The sequence below is a fragment of the Aquarana catesbeiana genome, linkage group LG05, assembly GCF_042186555.1.
Source record: "Aquarana catesbeiana isolate 2022-GZ linkage group LG05, ASM4218655v1, whole genome shotgun sequence".
Lineage (NCBI taxonomy): Eukaryota > Metazoa > Chordata > Amphibia > Anura > Ranidae > Aquarana > Aquarana catesbeiana.
In genome coordinates, this window is record NC_133328.1 from 578,027,766 (window position 1) to 578,046,372 (window position 18,607).

The 18,607-nt window shown below is 44.8% G+C and overlaps 2 protein-coding genes across 2 annotated transcripts in view; both read left to right on the forward strand.

The window, feature by feature from the left end:
- The first annotated feature begins 207 nt into the window (after window positions 1-207).
- Window positions 208-11,384, forward strand: POLR2K (RNA polymerase II, I and III subunit K). The gene is made up of 4 exons (XM_073632899.1): window positions 208-329; window positions 417-480; window positions 10,041-10,133; window positions 11,209-11,384. Exons 2-4 carry the CDS (start codon window positions 420-422, stop codon window positions 11,229-11,231), a joined length of 177 nt encoding a protein of 58 aa, XP_073489000.1. The 5' UTR covers window positions 208-329; window positions 417-419; the 3' UTR covers window positions 11,232-11,384.
- Window positions 11,385-16,905: 5,521 nt separating this feature from the next.
- Window positions 16,906-18,607, forward strand: part of SPAG1 (sperm associated antigen 1) — a 145,194-nt gene continuing 143,492 nt past the window's right edge. The window contains exon 1 of the mRNA XM_073632038.1: window positions 16,906-17,036. Within this exon, the coding sequence (XP_073488139.1) occupies window positions 17,027-17,036 (10 nt within the window). The 5' untranslated portion in view covers window positions 16,906-17,026. The remainder of the gene's footprint in view (window positions 17,037-18,607) is intronic.

An 18,607-nucleotide genomic window follows, 5' to 3' on the forward strand; every position in this document is an offset into this window, starting at 1 on the left:
TTGTATCACACTGACCCTCATCACATAGTAAGCTTACTGAAAAACTACCCAGCTACAAATGCCAAGTTCATAGAGACTGTGTAAAGATTTTTTTTTTTTTTTTATGGAGTTTTTTTTTTTTGCTTTCTGATGAATTTTTAGATTTAATTGCAGCTGCCACAGCAGTTTCATTACTGGCACAGAACGGTGTCTGCCCAACACAAAGATGGCCGACTATGGCCTTCCGGGGAAGTGGGAGAGACGTCGTGGCGCTTTCTGGTGATGTCAGTATTGTGCTCCTCAGAGTGTACACCGAGCACATTGGAGTGTACGGATAGCCGGACTGTACGGTAGGTGATGATTCTAGGAGTGTGTGCTCATTACTATTGAGGCGTGTTGGTTGTACAGGACGATGATTATCTGTTATTATATTTTAGGGTATGGAAGCACCGAAGGACGCTCCGCCTCCCAAGCAGCAGCCTATGATCTATATCTGTGGAGGTAAGTCATAGCTGGTGAAGGTAGGTGACCAGCAGATCAGTGGCGGGTCCCATCATATGGCCTTGTACTTTATTCCACCAGCTCAGCTGCATTAAATAAGACGTTGAAGTAAAACCCTCAGTGTGTTTAACCCATTGAGTATAAAAAATAAACTTTTTGTCCAAGAAACTATTAATATTCTTATCCCAGCGCTGGCAGTTTGCGAGTTTCAATGCTCCTGGCCCCTGTTCTCTCAGTGCCGCTTCCCTGAACTTCCAGTCTTCATTAAGGATGAGCTCAGGCGTGTTCGCAACTCCCTCTGCCCCTCAGGAAGCTGACACTCCGCGGCTGCACAGATCGGGAAATGTCTCACTGCCTGTGATTAGCACTGCGGAGTGTCAGCGTCCTGGGGGACACATGGAGTTGTGAACACGCCTGAGCTCATCCTTAGTCTTCACAGGAAAGAGTTGAAGACTTCACCTTTAAAAGGGTAGTTCTGCTTTTATCTCCTCCTAACCCCCTCCTCTCAGAGCCCTTTCACACTGGGGCAGGGTTGGCGGTAAAACGCCGCTATTATTAGTGGCGTTTTACCGTCGGTATTCAGCTGCTAGCGGGGCAGTTTTACCCCCCGCTAGCGGCCGAGAAAGAGTTAAATACCATTGCAGAGCGCCTCTGTAGAGGCGCTTTGCTGGCAGTATAGCCGCGCCGTCCCATTGATTTCAATGGGCAAGAGCGGTAAAGGAGCGTTATACACTCCGCTCCTTCACCGCTCCGAAGATGCTGCTAGAAGGACTTTTTTTACCGTCCTGCCAGCGCACAGCTCCAGTGTGAAAGCCCTCGGGGCTTTTACACTGGAATGAAAGCAGCGGCACTTTCAGGTTGGTTTGCAGGCGCTATTATTAGCGCAATAGCGCCTGCAAACCGCCCCAGTGTGAAAGGGCTCTAACTGTTGTGTGTGTGTTTTTTTTTGGAGCAAGTACCCTAGTTTTGGCAGGTTCCCGCTCCCACTTCTGCTCCGACCACCTAGGCCAGTGAACCTTGGCCTTGGAACTGTTTTGTCGTTTTGGAACTACATTTCCCATGATGCTCATGCACTCTGCAGTGTAGTGGAGCATCATGGGAAATGTAGTTTCAAAACATCTGGGGTGCCAATGTTCGCCATCACTGGCCTAGGCAATCAGAGTGGAAGTATTTGTAGCTGCTGACTTTTTAAAATTTTTTTTTTATGACTGAGGAACCTCTTTAGGCCAGGTCCATTTGAATAGGCTGCTGTGCCTCTGGAAAACACAGGCTAAAGGTCCCTGTACCTTTTTTGAAAACACGGCATGCACGGATACTGCACGCAGTGTGGGAAGCTGTGCTGTGATTTCCAGTGCGTGGTGGTGCCATTAGGATAAAAGGCACCATCACGGATCTCCTGAGCGGCAGCACGTCTTTCTGTGCAGGAGGTTGCGGGAACAGTGCGGCCCCACAGTGGCAATAACCTGCACAGGTGTGAACCTAGCCTTAACCACTTCCCCAATGTACCGGAACATCCTTGGATGGGAAGGGGGATATCTTTCTCGGTCCTTGTTGCAGCGATGACTGAGATGTCATTTTTTAGTGCCAGCGGTTTCTGTGTCTTATAAAGATTATCCGAGTGGCTAAAGAGCCGAGAGGTGTCAAGAATGGCAATTTCGTTCCTCCTACTGTGTGACATCAGAAACCGGAAGCCACAGGGATTTAGTCACTTCCAGTTTCGGTCTCTCACATAAACTGTTGCTGGCTTGAGCAAACATTAGATCTGATCAGCGTGACGTTAGATCTCGCCAATCTTGGTGTGATCTTTGGAGGTCAGAAGAGAGCTCTGGGGTCACAGGCAAAGTTACAGTTTAAAAAAAAAAAAAATCTTAACAATATATATATATATATATATATATATATATATATATATATATATAATTTTTAGGTCTGGGGAAAAAATCTATTTAAATCTTGAATCGAGTTGAGAGGTCAAATTGATTCAAAATTTAATCCAATCTTTTAGATTTTTTTTTTTTTTTTTATCACTGCACTGGTCCTGGGGAGTTGCGTGCAGTCCGCGAGGCCGGACGCCGCAGACTAGGCCGAAGCCTCACCTAAAAACTCCTGCCTGCAGCTCTTCAGGACCGGCGCAGTGTCCAAAAATAATAAGAATCGTGAATCAAGTTTTTTGTTTAGAAAATCGCCCAGCTCTAATATATATACCGTATTTATCGGCATATAACAGGCGTATAACATGCACATTCATTTTAAGAGGGAAGTTTCAGGAAAGAACTTAAATTTTAAATAAGGAACTTTGAAGCAAAATAAGGGTCAGTGCCCATCTGCAGCCTCACCATTGCCATCAATGCAGCCTGATTAATGCCCATCTGCAGCCTCACAAGTGCCATCAATGCAGCCTTATTAGTCAACATCAATAAAGTCTAGCCATTGCCATCAATGCAGCAGCCTCACCATTGCCATCTATTGACTTCCTATTACAGAGGCCGCCAAGTAAACAGGAGATTCTCACTGTATGTATTCTGATGGCACTCGTCCCACCCCCCCACCCCCCTGTTGCCTCTGAGGCAGCTGAAATTGAAGTATTGGCGTATAACATGCACACGCTATTTGCACCCGATTTTCATGGTGAAAAAGTGATTGTTATACGCCAATAAATATTTTTTAAATTGCCCAGGTCCCACTGTGCTAGCATGCTAGAAGCAAATGCAGGTGTCGGTCCCGCACTCATATGTAAATGGCGAATGCAACACACATGAGGTATTGCCACAAACGGAGTGGGAGCAATAATTCTATGGCAGACCTCCTGTGTAACTCTAGACTGTTTTTTTTTAGATACTGTACTTTGACCCCCCCCCCCCAAAAAAAAATCCTAAGCCAGGTTCACACTGAATGCAGTTCCGACTTCGGGGGTGATTTGACAGACATCTGCGAGGGCTCATGCACAGGGGTCTATTCAAATCGGCCCCGAAGTCACCAAAAGTAGTACAGGAACTACTTTTGTGACTCGGTGCGGCGTCGCACCGATTTGGACATTGCCATTGCCGGCAAATCAGCGTCAAAATCGCATGCCAAATCAGCCCAATGTGAACGTGGACTTAGGGAGCAAACCATTGGCACCTCAACTTTAAAGCCTCAGTTTAGTAACATTAAAAAAAAAAAAAAAAAAAATCAGCACAAGGGACAGTATTAGATTTAATGAGACGTGTTCTGTGCATTTGTGGCTGCTGTATTTGTTAAAATTCTCTGTCCTCTGCTGACTATGCCTGCCCTTTCCACCCCCTTCTTCATTTATAGAAGCTGTACTATCAATGAAAAGCGCTCTATGAATGGAGTATGGGAGGATGAATGGAGATGGGCTGACATCGTTGGAACTCTTGATTTGTGGTCCCTCGGCTCTTATTAACTCCTGGCAGCACCAGAACAGTATCGCTGTGGGGGGTATGGAGGGGGAGAAGAGAGAGGATTTCAACTTAAGAAAGTAACCACCGACATACCTGGTGATCCTGACAGTTATAGTCTCCCTGTGTACATCCTATGCTGTGGTGACAATGCACACTTTTGATGGGTATTGCACGATGTGCTGACACACAGTGTATTGAGCGTGCAAGATCACAGGAAAGCAGGTTTGGGGAGTGATCTCATTGATCTGTACTTCTCACTCCCAGTGATTGACAGTGGCTCCTTTGGACAGTGTATTGGTGTTAGGTAATGTATTAGCCTACATCAGCGCTTCATACTGTGCACCCGTGGCTGAGCTGTTCAGGGCTGTGCATGGCGCTCGGAATTTTTAGCAAAGCTGAAAAAGTTAGCCAAATGGGACTTATTTCTATTATAGTAAATTAATTTTGTTGCATAAGAAAAACTTTGTTATACTTAAGAAATATGTTTTATTTGGGTTTATAGACGACAAGTTAAAGTAGAATTTTGTCCAAAACTTAAAATTGTCACCTCCTCCCTCCTAATACCTATTCTGACAACCTGTTTAAGAACGATCTGTATACTTAGCTATTTTCAGGTGACTCCTGTACCGTGATCTCCCCTGTGTCAGCCAGTGCCAGCTGCAGGTGAGAGCTCTGACAATGGCTGGTAATGCCTGGGAGCTTGAAGTCACCCATAAGCTTCAATAGCTCATTCGTTGTCGGCACTCCCTCCTCTCCCCTGCAGCCGTTAGCTGACACAGGAGAGCGGGATCATATGACTGGACCGGAAAATATTTTTTTTCTTTTGCAGGTTAGTTAGCATAGGGAGGCGGGGAAAGTTTTAAGGCTAGTTGGGATTTGCCTGGAGTTCCACTTTAACCCTTTACTTTGGAAATATTGATGCTGCATTTGCAGACCTTTGCTATAGAAAATGTACTGTCAAGCTGATTCGATAACTTTAGTACTTTCTCGGTCACTCGCTTGGAACAAGTGTGCAGATGAGGAGTTTCAACTTCTTCTCTATATACAGTGAGGGGAAAAAAGTATTTGATCCCCTTATTTTGTACGTTTGCCCACTGACAAAGAGATGATCAGTCTTTAATTTTAATGGTAGGTTAATTTTAACAGTGAGAGACAGAATAACAATAATAAAATCCAGAAAAATGCATTTCAAAAATGTTATAAATTGATTTTCATTTTAACCGCTTCCCGACCGGCTCACGCCGATATACGTCGGCAGAATGGCACGGCTGGGCAAAAGGACGTACCTGTACGTCCTTTTGAATACCCCGCCGTGCCATTGCGTGTGAGTCGGGTCGCGATCGTCTCACGGAGGGCAGGAACGGGGAGATGCTGATGTAAACAGCATCTCCCCGTTCTGCCTAGTGACAGTGTCACTCGCGATCTCTGCTCCCTGTCATCGGAGCAGAGATCAGTGCACTGACAAACACAGCCCAACCCCCCTACAGTTAGAAACACCTCCCTAGTACTGATTTAACCCCTCCCCGCCCCCTAGTGGTTAACCCCTTCATTGCCAGTGTCATTTACACAGGAATCAATGCATTTTTATAGCACTGATTGCTGCATAAATGACAATGGTCCCCAAAAATGTCCGATGTGTCCGCCATAATGTCGCAGTCACAATAAAAATCGCTGATCGCCGCCAAAACTAGTAAAAAAAAATTATTAATAAAAATGCCATAAAACTATCCCCTATTTTGTAAACGCTATAGCTTTTGCGCAAACCAATCAATAAACGCTTATTGCGATTTTTTTTTTTTTCTTTTTTTTACCAAAAATATGTAGAAGAATACGTATTGGCCTAAACTGAGGAAAACAAATGTTTTTTGATATGTTTTTGGGGGATATTTATTATAGCAAAAAGTAAAAAATAATGCGTGTTTTTCAAAATTGTCGCTCTTATTTTGTTTATAGCGCAAAAAATAAAAATCGCAGAGATGATCAAATACCACCAAAAGAAAGCCCTATTTGTGGGGAAAAAAAGGACGTCAATTTTGTTTGAGAGCCACGTCGCACGACCGCGCAATTGTCCGTTTAAGCGACGCAGTGCCGAATCGCAAAAAGTGCTCTGGTCAGGAAGGGGGTAAATTCTTCCGGGGCTGAAGCGGTTAATGAGTGAAATAAGTATTTGTATCTGGTCCCTTAACCACTTCCAGCCCAAGGACGTCTTTGACTTTCAGTAGGGATATCTGAATGATGCCTGCAGCTACAGGAATCATTGAGGTATCGTCTTTTAGAGGCGGCGATTCTGTGCATTGTAAGAACAATCATAGCGGCAGTTCCTCCGCTTGATCGTTCTTGGAGGGGACACCCCCCTCCCGCCGCCCTCTGGTGCTTCTCCGGGCTCTCCTGTGCCATCGGGGACCCGGAGAAAGAATCTGCTGGATGACGAGCATAGAAATTTTCGGTGACCAGATCGTCACCAGTCATCTCTATGACCATCGGAGGCCCAGGTGCGACGTTATGACGTCGCGTCCGGGCAGCAGTTGTAAATAAAGCCGCAATCGCTGCTGGAAAGCATGGAATTGTTAATTTTTATTTATTTTTTTATCTCATGCTTTCCAGCCCGAAGGAGAGATGTGTGCGCAATTTTAAAGTGTGACATGTTGGGTATCTATTTACTCAGCGTAACATCATTTTTCACATTATACAAAAAAATTGGGCTAACTTTACTGTTTTGTTTTTTAATTCGTGAAACAGTTTTTTTCCCCCAAAAAAACGCATTTCAAAAATTGTTGCGTAAATACCGTGCGACGTAAAAAGTTGCAATGACCGCCAATTTATTCCCTAGGGTGTCTGCTAAAAAAATATATAATGTTTGGGGGTTCTGAGTAATGTTCTAGCAAATGATGATTTTTACATGTAGGAGAGGAGCGCCAGAATAGGCCCGGTATGGAAGTCTTTAAAGTAGATTAAACAGCACAGCGCTTGTGCTGTGTAATCTGCCCCCCCCCCCCCCTCTAAACTGTAAAAAAAAAAAAAACCTGAATATGCCACTTCCTGTATGACCTCTCTAAACAGACCACGAAAATCAGGGCTGATCGCCGTGGTCAAAGTGCCTCCCTCTGTGATAGGCTGCCTGCTTTGCTCTCCTCTCTCCCCCCTCACCCCCCTCCTTCCTGCCTGTCACCCCCCTCTCTGTCTCTGCTTAGCCCCGCCCCTCCCTCCGCCCCGCCGCTACTATTGCGAAAAAATAAAAAAACTATAATTGTCACTGCCAGCCACTCTATTAGAGGCTGGCATAGCACACTGTGTTGAGCATTTTTTAAAACTAGCGCTGTAAATGCCGGTTTACAGATGAGACAGAACTTTTTCTGCGGGTGGAGCCGAGCGGCCACGTGATCTCCCCGGCTGACGTCAGAGGGAGATCAAGGCTCCTCCCGCAGAAGCCATCCATTGGAGCTGGAAAGCGGCCGTGAGTCACATGACCGGCCTGAAGACAGCTGGGAATCGATATTTACAGCGCTCATGAGGGGCTGGCATAGACTTTTACAAATTAGTTCATAAACCCTTTTTAAAGTTTTGAGGCTGACATTTGGTAACTCGAACCTTCAGCTCCCACCACATATTTTCTATGGGATTAAGGTCTGAAGACTGGCCACTCCAGGACCTTAATGTGCTTCTTTTTGAGCCACTCCTTTGTTGCCTTGGCCCTGTGTTTTGGGTCATTGTCATGCTGGAATACCCATCCACGACCCATTTTCAATGCCCTGGCTGAGGGAAGGAGTTTCTCACCCAAGATTTTAACGGTACATGGCTTCGTACATCGTCCCTTTGATGCGGTGAAGTTGTCCTGTCCCCTTAGCAGAAAAACACCCCCAAAGCATAATGTTTCCACCTCCATGTTTGATGGTGGGGATGGTGTTCTTACGGTCACAGGCAGCATTCCTCCTCCTCCAAACACGGGTTTAGTTGATGCCAAAGAGTTTGATTTTGGTCTCATCTGACCACAACACTTTCACCCAGTTCTCCTCTGAATCATTCAGATGTTCATTAGCAAACTTCAGACAGGCCTGTACATGTGCTTTCTTGAGCAGGGGGACCTTGTAGGCTCTGCAGGATTTCAGTCCTTCATGGTGTAGTGTGTTACCAATTGTTTTCTTGCTGGTTCTGGTCCCAGCTACCTTGAGATCATTGACAAGATTCTCCTGTGTAGTTCTGGGCTGATTCCTCACCATTCTCATGATCATTGAAACTCCACAAGGTGAGATCTTGCATGGAGCCCCAGACCGAGGGAGATTGACAGTTATTTTGTGTTTCTTCCATTTGCGAATAATTGCACCAACTGTTGTCACCCTCTCACCAAGCTGCAGGGTGGTGGTCTTGTAGCACATTCCAGCCTTGTGTAGATCTACAATCTTGTCCCTGACATCCTTGGACAGCGTTTGGTCTTGGCCACGGTGGAGAGATTGGAATCTGATTGATTGCTTCTGTGGATAGGTATCTTTTATACAGGTAACAAGCTGAGATTAGGAGCACTCCCTTTAAGAGAGTACTCCTAATCTCAGCTCGTTACCTGTATAGAAGACACCTGGGAGACAGAAATCTTGCTGTTTGATAGGGGATCAAATACTTATTTCACTCATTAAAATGCAAATCACTTTATAACTTTTTTTGAAATGCGTTTTTCTGGATATTTTTGTTATTGTTCTGTCTCTTACTGTTAAAATAAATCTACCATTAAAATTATAGACTGATTATTTTTTTGTCAGTGGGCAAACGTACGAAATCAGCAGGGGATCAAATACTTTTTTCCGTCACTGTAGATGGTGTTCTGTTTTGATTAGCTTACACCTGAACTCTGGTAATAGAAAACCTTACCCTTCCAGTGGGTCCCCCTCTGCACTGCAAAGGGTTAATTGCTCAGTTTACCTAGGGGATAATGAATTGGGTAATCGTACACTTACATTATTCCTGGATCCCATGGCAGCATGTGCTCTCCTTTACTGTCACTTGTCCTGGATTGAGAGTGGGCCCTCTCATGTACAATGCAGGATTGCCAGAGCTGCATTTTACAGGATGACATCCGAGAGCTGCAGCTGGTTAGGTAACAAAGGTAAGCATCTTCAGAGGACTGTTCTTACAACACAGAGGATACCCGTGGGAGCGAGGATTAAGGTAAGTATATGTCCTTATTCGTTAAAGTGGCGTACCACCCAAAAGTATAACTTCCGTTTTAAGCACTCCTCGCCCCCTTACAAATTTTTTTTTGGGGGGGGGGGGAGTGGGTGACTATTTTTGAGTGGGACTTCCTGTCTAACTTCCTACTTCTGACTATGGGCCGCCTAGGCGACTCTTCCTCTCCCCCTAGGCAGCCCCTCCCTCTCGGCAATCTTCTGGGATACGTCGCAGGTCCCAGAAGATTGCCAGTCCACTCGGAGAGCGCAGCGCGACTCGCACCCGGCTGTGAAGCCGCAAGCTGTCACGGTCGGGTGCACATATTTTCATTAGAGGGGGAGAGGAGCGAGGCTCTATGCGGCTGCATCGCTGGACCATGGGACATGTATGTGTCTATTTATTAAAAGTCAGGAGCTACACTTTTTGTAGCTGCTCATTTTTAATAAACAAAAAAAAGCCTGGAACTCCGCTTTAACCACTTTACAAAGCAAGTTGTTAATCCTGGCAGTGTTGAGGTTTTTTTTCTTTTTGTGTACTGAGCTGTACAGCACCATGCTACAGTAAATTTGTATCACATTATTGTGTTTTCTCTTTGTCTAAACCACATATTTAAAACGCTAGGCCTTGTGATGTGGCCCTCTCACCCAGTTTTGCAGCTAGATCATGGTGGGGATCAATTCCTTTACTTCCGCTCTCCGTTGTCACTTGTAAACACAGAAGTCTTCCAGGGTACAAGAGTATAAAGTCACAGGTAATGTAAGCAAAGGTAAATGAAAAAGCAATGAGAGCCCAGATAAGTGGCCTAAAGAATTCTAGTTAAACCATATTTGCTTTTGCATTAGATCATGGAAGACCATATTTTTATGTCCCACTGAGCAACTAGAGATAGCTGAATAGTTTTAAAATGGATATCTGTAATAATTGGACAGTTATTCTCTTACCATGTTGCTTGTCTTGCTCAAATATTTGACATAACATTTTCCTTTTCTGTTGTTTCAGAATGCCACACAGAAAACGAGATAAAAGCCAGGGATCCCATCAGATGTAGAGAATGTGGTTACAGAATAATGTACAAGAAAAGAACAAAACGATGTATCCTTTTAATACGCTAAATTAATATGACAGCAAAGTGGACTCGCTCAAGGGATTAAAAGCAATAATAACAGAACAGTGTAGGGTGTGAACTGCTTTCCAACTTTTTTAGACTGACTTTGTTCAGTCTTAATGACTAACTCCAGGAAACTGACTACTACACTAGTCTGAGAGGGCCTAGTGTAGTACCTGGCTTGTGCTGTTGTCAGCTTGTGTTACTAGTGAATGAAAGCACTCTTCTTGGGCTGAAATCATTCATAACACAAGCTAACAGTTTCCACTCTCTGTGCCCTGAAAAACAGACTGTAGCTCTGGACTCTGTGTAAACTAAAGAGGAGAGATGAGCAGACAGCACAGTAGAGGGTTGTTCAGTATGGTAGCTTAGGAGAAGGGGGACAGGGGCTGTGTGGGCTCTATGTGCTCTGCCTGTCATGCCCTCTATCCTGAGCTATCACCCAGAACTATATGAGCACAGGATCCCTTGGGGGTTTAACCAATTGTCTTTTATTCCGGTGATAGGTCTTCTCTAAATGTGTTGTGCGGTAACAGTGGATGCACTGTTGAGGGGGGAGTAGTCCTGGAAGCTCAGATAGGAAAGGGACCCCAATGCAGATGCTCATGTTGGTGTAATGAGTTACATACTCAAGGTTTAGTAATGTGCTGTCCAGCCACAACAGCTTTTAGGCCTCTCATAGGGGTTGATTTACTATGACTTGGGAGTGTAAAATCTTGTGCAGCTGTGCATGGCAGCCAATCAGCTTCAGATTGTTTATTTTAGCTTGGTTGGGAAAAAAAAAATGGAAGCTGATTGGTTTCTATACAGAGCTGCACCAGATTTCGCACACTCCAGTTTTGGAAATTTAGCCCCAAAGTGTTTTTTATAGACAACAGCAGGGCTGGGCAGTGCCCCTGTGCCTTCCACCTGCACCAGAATGCCAAATATGCATGAGGCCTAATGTTTGTTTAATCTAGATATCATATAACTTAAAACCATCTATAAGAATAGCTTTAGTGTAATTTAGAAATGTAAAATCTGTGTTATGTATCCTAAGTTTTCCCTTAACGCCTTCCTCAGTGGTTGTTTTTGATGCCCGTTGAATGAATGGACAACTTGTATTGCAATGTGGATGTCGTCTTTTTTTTTTTTTTTTTTTTTTTTTTTCCACTTTATGCCTTTTTTTTGTGAAACATTTTTCAGTATGCATCTGTAAATTATAACAATTTGTAATAAAGGTTTGAAGCCCAAAAATATTTATGGTCTTGTTGAATTAATTTGTTTCTTTATGTGTATGGAATTCTATTGATTAATTTTATTGCATCAAGCATGAGGAAAGCAAGGTGGAAGTTGAGCTAAAACTTCATCTAGTTTTGGATAGAATGTGTATGGGGTGTGATCTATCAGATATATATTGCGTTGTACATATTTGGGAGGATCACATCTACTTTTGGTCTTGGTGATTGTTGTCACCTGAAAAGAAAGGAAATCCTGCTGTCACTGGGCTGGGCAGTGGGGGGTTCCTAGTTGGGGACATAGAAAGCATTAGGTACCTGGGCAGTATCAGTATCTGCCTAACTGAGGTTCTAACCCTTCCAAGTGCAATGGCAACAAACAATGTCAATTTTACTATCCATAGGTGCCGCTTTAAAAGCTTTTACAGGTTACCACTTTAGATTTACACAGGAGGTCTGGTACTAGAATTACTGCCCATGATAGATGATATTTGTGGTGATACCTTACATGTGAGGGACGATCGCTACTTGTGTGCGCTCACCTTTGCGCGGGGGTAGGGGCACTTTACTTTTTTTTTTTGACACTGCTGCTTTAAATAGAAACCGGTCGACATTCAGCCCGTGTGTACAGCTGCCGGTCCAACGTTCGGCCGGCTTCTGTCGAAGGGGCATGACCGTAAAAGGTCTGCCGATCAGCGCTCAGCAACTGGCGTGGGGGGCAGGTCGTCCCCCTGTCAGAACACAATAGCTCAGCAGGGGAGATAACATCAGATAGTAAAGCAGCTCCTCCTGAGCTGTCAGTTTTTTTTGTTCACCACTTCCATCTGAAAGGACCCTACATGGGGTGTTAATGCACACCACCAACTCAGCTTCACGTGCATGTGACTTTTTTTTTTTTTTTCTTTCCTAACACAATTCGCCACATTATCCTGTGAGGGTGCATTACCTCAACGTTTTGGATGCCATTCAATATCACCCCAATGCAGTAACGCATGTTATGTATGGAATTTAGGGAGCATTCTGGCTGCTGACCAGGTTCAGGTATTGGTAATCAGGGGACTTTACCTCTCTGACATGACCTCTTCTCTCTCACAGACTGAAGCAGTGGTATTCTCTAGGCTCTGTTCACATCTAGCAACAGTTCAGCGTTAGGTTTTTCACACTTTTTTTTTCTGCAGTTTTGGAAGCAACCATTCATTTGAATGGACTGCACTCCGCTCCAAAAAAACGCCAAAGTAGCTCCTGTACCTTTCAAGAAAAAGTATGAAATACAATGTCCATGAAAATGACACGGAAAATAAGAGTAACATTAGAAAAGGTAGCCATCAATAAGAAAATACAATAGTGTCCATAAAAAGAAAACTCACAGTTTACAATGGATAGTTTAAGAAAAAATAGGGGAAACGGCATGTGCAGGAGAGCGCGGAGAGCAACTGTGTCTGCTAAATCCAACTTGACAAAATTACAAAACATGAACAGAGTTAATACTAGCAGACAGACATGAAGCACTCTAGTCCATCCTTCAAATATGCACATGATTTAGCCCACATTCACATTGACTGTGGCTTTGAAGTCGTGTGATTTCAAAGCCACATGTCAGTGCGACTTGGAAGACCTCTGTGTGGCTTCATGCACAGATGTCTATGCAAGTTGCATCCGAAATCGCCAAAAGTAGTGCAGGAACTACGTTTTTAAATCAATGCAGCCATGCAAATTCGGCGTCGCACCGATTTGAACAGTGCGATTGCCAGCAATAGGGTGCGACTTGTCATGCGATTTCACAAGTCGTTCCAATGTGAATGAGGGCTTAATGGGCATTGCAGCAGCCTGTATGATCCCAAAGAAGAAATTATTGTTAGTACAGATAAACATCGCATTTGTGTTTTACATGTGTATTCAAGCTTCAAATGTTTGTTTCAGCCAATAGAAAGCACTTGTGGGAAGAGATTAGGGGTGGAGAGACGTAAACTACCTGCAAGCTGAAACACTCACATCAGTCCCTTCACAGGTAGTACTGAGTGGCTCTTAGTGGGCTGTCCAGCTTTTACATTTACCACCCTGTCTTTATAGACAGCTCTCCCCAGCCGTCATTCTTGTCAAATGTCCTGGAACCTGGTCCAGGCTTGATCACAATCTGACACCCACAAGGGCTTGGGCACATGCATGTACTCCTACACCATGTCATCCTCCCTGACAGTCCTCAATGACATCCATGATGGATGTGTGTGTGTGTGTGTGTGTGTGTGGGGGGGGGGGGGGGGTAGAGGTAGTCCAGACCCCACTCCAGAGCTGTTCTTTGCTGCACCTCCCATTGGAACCTGGAAAACCTTGGCAGTTCTCTTGGCTTTCCTTTCCCAGGAAGAACACAGGCATTGAGTGACCTTACAACCCACTGCCTGTACTCAGCTGCACTGGTCTGGGTAGTAGAGGGTCTGTTGAGGAATTTCTGCCTTACACTGAGTGGAATCTGCACAGTTCCTCCAGTCCCTTCAGCTGGCTCTGGTACATTCAACACATCGGACAGTACTTCCACCTTCTCCTGAGAGTGTCCCCCACTCCTCCTCCGAGCTACTGTGTGATGACCAACCCGCAAACTCTTCAGCCAAGGGCCCAAATTTCCTCTGCAGTCTGGGCGACCCCCAGTCTACACACCCACCAATGGCACTCTCCACCGGCTCACCTGAAGTCGCACCGTCTTCCTGCAAAAGCTCTTTCCTAGTGGGGCTGACATGGTTAAGGGACATCATCTGGCTCCTGCTGGGCAGTACTTGCAGGTGCCCCGACTATGTTGCTGGCCACGGCAGACTTCCAACTCTTTTCCCCGATGTCACTTTTCTTCGTGAGTCGCCAGCCTCAGACTCAACCTCTCCTTGAGCAGATACTTCAAGGCCCACTTCCGTGGCTGTTCTGTGCAGAGACCTGACTTCAGATCCACGCTGTAGTTAAAGGGGTTGTATACCCACAATGCGGAAGTTTGTACCTATAGGTAAGCCTATAATAAGGCTTACCTATAGGTACTGTAAATGACTCCTAAACGTGTGCCGTTTAGGAGATATTTACCTTGTAGTGCGCCGATGATGTCATCGGCACATGCGCTGTAAAGAAATGGCCCTCCGTGCCATTTCTTCACTAGCAAGTGCCGTAACTGACACCTCCCACACGCATGACAGTCACAGAGCTGGAGTCCGCGGCCCTGGAAGGAAGAGGGGCGAAGATGGATGCGGCCACCAGCGGGGAAAGTGCGGACTTCGATTGCACTCACCAGGCTGACCTCAATTGAACAGAAGCCACTTAAAGAGGAAGTAAACCCTGATGGGTTTTACTTCCTCTTATTTTCCCCTGCTAAGTGGGAGCTATATATATATATATATATATATATATATATATATATATATATATATATATATATATATACACATCCTAACTACAGGTCCCTGTAGTTAGCCTAAAACACAGTATAACATACACTTCAGCTGGAGCACCTCCCCCTGGAGGGAAGCCCCCCAGCAAACTGGAAAATGCAGAATTCATCACGAGCACGTCCTCAATGATACCTGCAGAACCGAACAAGGAAAAAAAAAACTAAAAACACAGTCCTATCACTTATGCCGCATACACACGACCGGACTTTCCGGCAGAATAAACTCTGACAGTTTTTTCTACGGAGTTCCACTGAAACGGACTTGCCTACACACGATTACACCAAAGTCCGATCGTTTAGAACGCGATGACGTACGACGGGACTAGAAAAAGGAAGTTCAGTAGCCAGTAGCCAATAGCTGCCCTTGCGTCGTTTTTGCTCTGTCGGAACAGCATACAGACCAGCAGTTTTCCTGATAGGAACGTTCTATTTCTAGGTCCGTTAGAATTTTCGAAAGTGAACGTCCCATGAAGCCCACACACGATCGGAATGTCCGATTGAATGATTCCGTCTGACCTTTTCTGACGGAAAGTCCGGTCGTATGTACGCGGCATAACTTCACTCTCTATCTGTACATTCTCTCAGCAGGAGATTATAAACCTGTTGGCAGAAACAAATAAGCAAACACATTTTTTCCAAGAGTCTCTGATAGGAGAAACCCCTCCTTGTAGTCAGTCTCTTTTCAGTAGTACACTAGGCCTCACCCAGAGTTCTTCATCAGGAACAGACATTCATATGGAACAGGTCAGGGTGTTAGTCCGGCCTAGTCCTTGAACAAAGGCAGCAATCTTCCTGCCGGACAAGAGGTTGTAAAATGCTCATGTTGCATGTTTTCAGCTATTTCCCATTGAAGTCTATGGGGCCAAAAACACTCCAATCTGCCTAAAAGAAGCTCACATACTTTTTTGAGCGATAGGTGTTTTGCTACAGGTTCCAGAATGTTCAGAACAGGGGCCATTGAAATTTATGGGATTTTCCTTGTTGAGCGTCTCGGAGCTTCAAGCTTCAAAACGCTCAGGTGTGAATGGGGCCTTAGCGCAAATTGAAATCAAGGTCAGAGTGAGTCGGAGTGTGAACGGGACCTAAATGACCCCCTAAATGTACCAAGAATGACACCCTAAATGTACTAAGTGTTTTGTCACGTGCCAAGTCATGCAGTTCAAAAGCGCACCAATGTTGCTTCCAAAAAAAGGTACAGGAGCCACGTTTTTGGTGCGGTGTGCAGGCCATTCAAATAAATGATGCTGCTCCAAAACCGCATGAAAAAAAGTACAAAAATAAAAGTGAAAAAATGAAACGTGGGAGAGTTGCTAGATGTGAACGGGGCTTTAGAATTACGGCACCCAAATGCACATTGAGTGCTTTGCTGGGATTTTAGCGTGATTTAGAATCAGGGAAACTAAAGTCCCACCTCTGAGGGTTCCTCTTCTTTTGTGTTTTCATGGGCTGAATCATGCGATACTGCCTGTGATTCTGATCTCCAAACTACTGCCCCCCAGCTGTTGTGGACTACATGTCCCATGATGCATTGTAAAACTCTGACATTCACAGACAGGACTAGGCATGATGGGAATTGTAGTTCCTGAACACCTGGAGGGCCGTAGTTTGGAGACCCCTGCGTGACTGAAGTGTGAATGGGGCCTATTCTCTTCCTTCATTGTGGGATGTACACTGCATGGTGGTGGCGGCATATGACTGACAATATCGCTGTCCAATCAGGAGCCATCCTGACACATAGCAAATCCCACATTGAAGAATTACATAGCACTGCTCCAACCAGGGAGACGGGAGGGTTCATGTCAGAAAGGAAAGGAGTGTAGCCACACACTGCCTTACAGGGCTCCTACATTCCCCAAACATTACACTGAACCACAGCTCTAACGTGTCACCCCAACAGAATTCTAATTTATATTCCTATTCACGCAGTGAGGCCACTTCAGGCACTAGAGGACAACTGTCTTTTCGTTTCCTGTTACCGCAGTAGGACGGCAGGCGCGTGGACTGCGGGTATTACTTCGGACTCCGAGAAAATGGCGGCTTCCTTAAGATAAATGTCCATTGCTGGAGACATTCTATTAGTACAGTTATGTAAGTATGTTCACTCTAGCGGCCTGCAGATTCCTTCGGTGATTGGTCAGTGAAGGGTAGGCGTTAAATCTCCATGGTAACGGCAAACAAAAATGCAGGCCGCCTGGTTTGCTCTGTAAGGAAAGTTGTAGCGTGTCGCCGCCGGACTGTCTGAATGTCTGCAGGTGAGTCCATAGGAGGGACAGCGATCACTGAGCCTCCCTCTGCATGACATGGGTGTTAGAAGGGTGCTATTGTGTATGTTATACATGAGAAGTCTATCCTCCAATCAGGAGCTGTAGGTTGCCTCTCCTGTGCTGTTTGCAGCAGAGATGTTTAAGGCCATCACTACAAAGTATGATAATAGACTACATTGTCACCCAAAGCAGAGGCAGACATTGTGTGTCCGAGGACCGCTTTATGTCCGGGACAAATCTGACATTTCTCAAACACGCTCCAACAGTTTACGCAGCACTTTACAATATGAAAGGGAGACAATACAGTTATAATACAATAAGATACAAGAGGATTAAGAGGGCCCTGCTCAGAAGAGCTTACAATCTAATAGAGTGGGGCAGGTGGTACAAAAGGTTGTAACTGGGGAATGAGCTGATGGAAGTGGTAGGAGATTAGTTGGAGACGTGATAGGCTTTCCTGAAGAGATGAGTTTTCAGGGATCGCCTGAAGGAAGCAAGAGTATGGGATAGCTGGACCAGTGGAGGTAGAGAGTTCCAGAGGATGGGAGAGGCTCTGGAGAAATCCTGGAGACGAGCATGGGAGGAGGAGATGAGAGCTTGAGAGTAGGAGGTCTTGAGAAGAGCGGAGAGGACGATTTGGGTGATATTTGGAGACAAGGTTGGTGATGTGGCTCGGGGCAGAGTTGTGAATGGCTTTGTATGTTGTGGTTAGTTAAAATAATAAACAAAAACCGTGCTAAATTGACATAAATATTAAAGAATACGTAATCTTTAATATAATCCGTGTAGTCCCATATAAATGTCCACAACAAATGAAAAAGTAGAATTATCAAAAAGTGAATAATGTGAGAGTTCATCCAAAGTGATAAATGATGAAACGACAGTGGAACTGGAAAACACCAAAATATTGCGCTTACCAGAAGTAAGCCAAATAGAGGCAAGTGGCTTAACCCAGCCTGGGCCTTTGAACAGGTGATCCAGATGAATCGGGATAATCACACTCGTCCCGTGTGCCCAGTCCACAGAGGTTTTTATCCAAAAATATATAGCAAAAACATAGCGTAATACTGATAATATAAAACACTCCAAACGTGAACAATAAGTGCAACACTCAACAAGAAGCTAATCATGTGTGATCATATATCATCCAATGTCAGCACATCAGCTGAGGATGGTAGATTAGTGTCATGCAATCATGCAAAGATGTAGTGCGGGGTGAATAGGTAAACAAAAAAATATAAAATATATAAAAAATAAAAATGAAAAATATCAACACCCAGAATCTTTATGACAGACTAGGTAAAAGGCAAAGCTGCACTCAATCACCCAGAAATAAACGTTGGAACAAGGGATATATGCATGGAAGAAGAACCCTCTAAGTGCGGCACATCACATGCACAAGCTGCTTACCTGATGACAAAGTTTCATATGAGCAAACTTCCACACAGCCAAACGTGTAAACACAGAATAAAATTGCAGCAGCAAACCTAGGGGATATCCTGCTTACCAGACATCCAGATAGGGTAGGCAGATGTAGTGGAGCATACACAGGCTCCTGA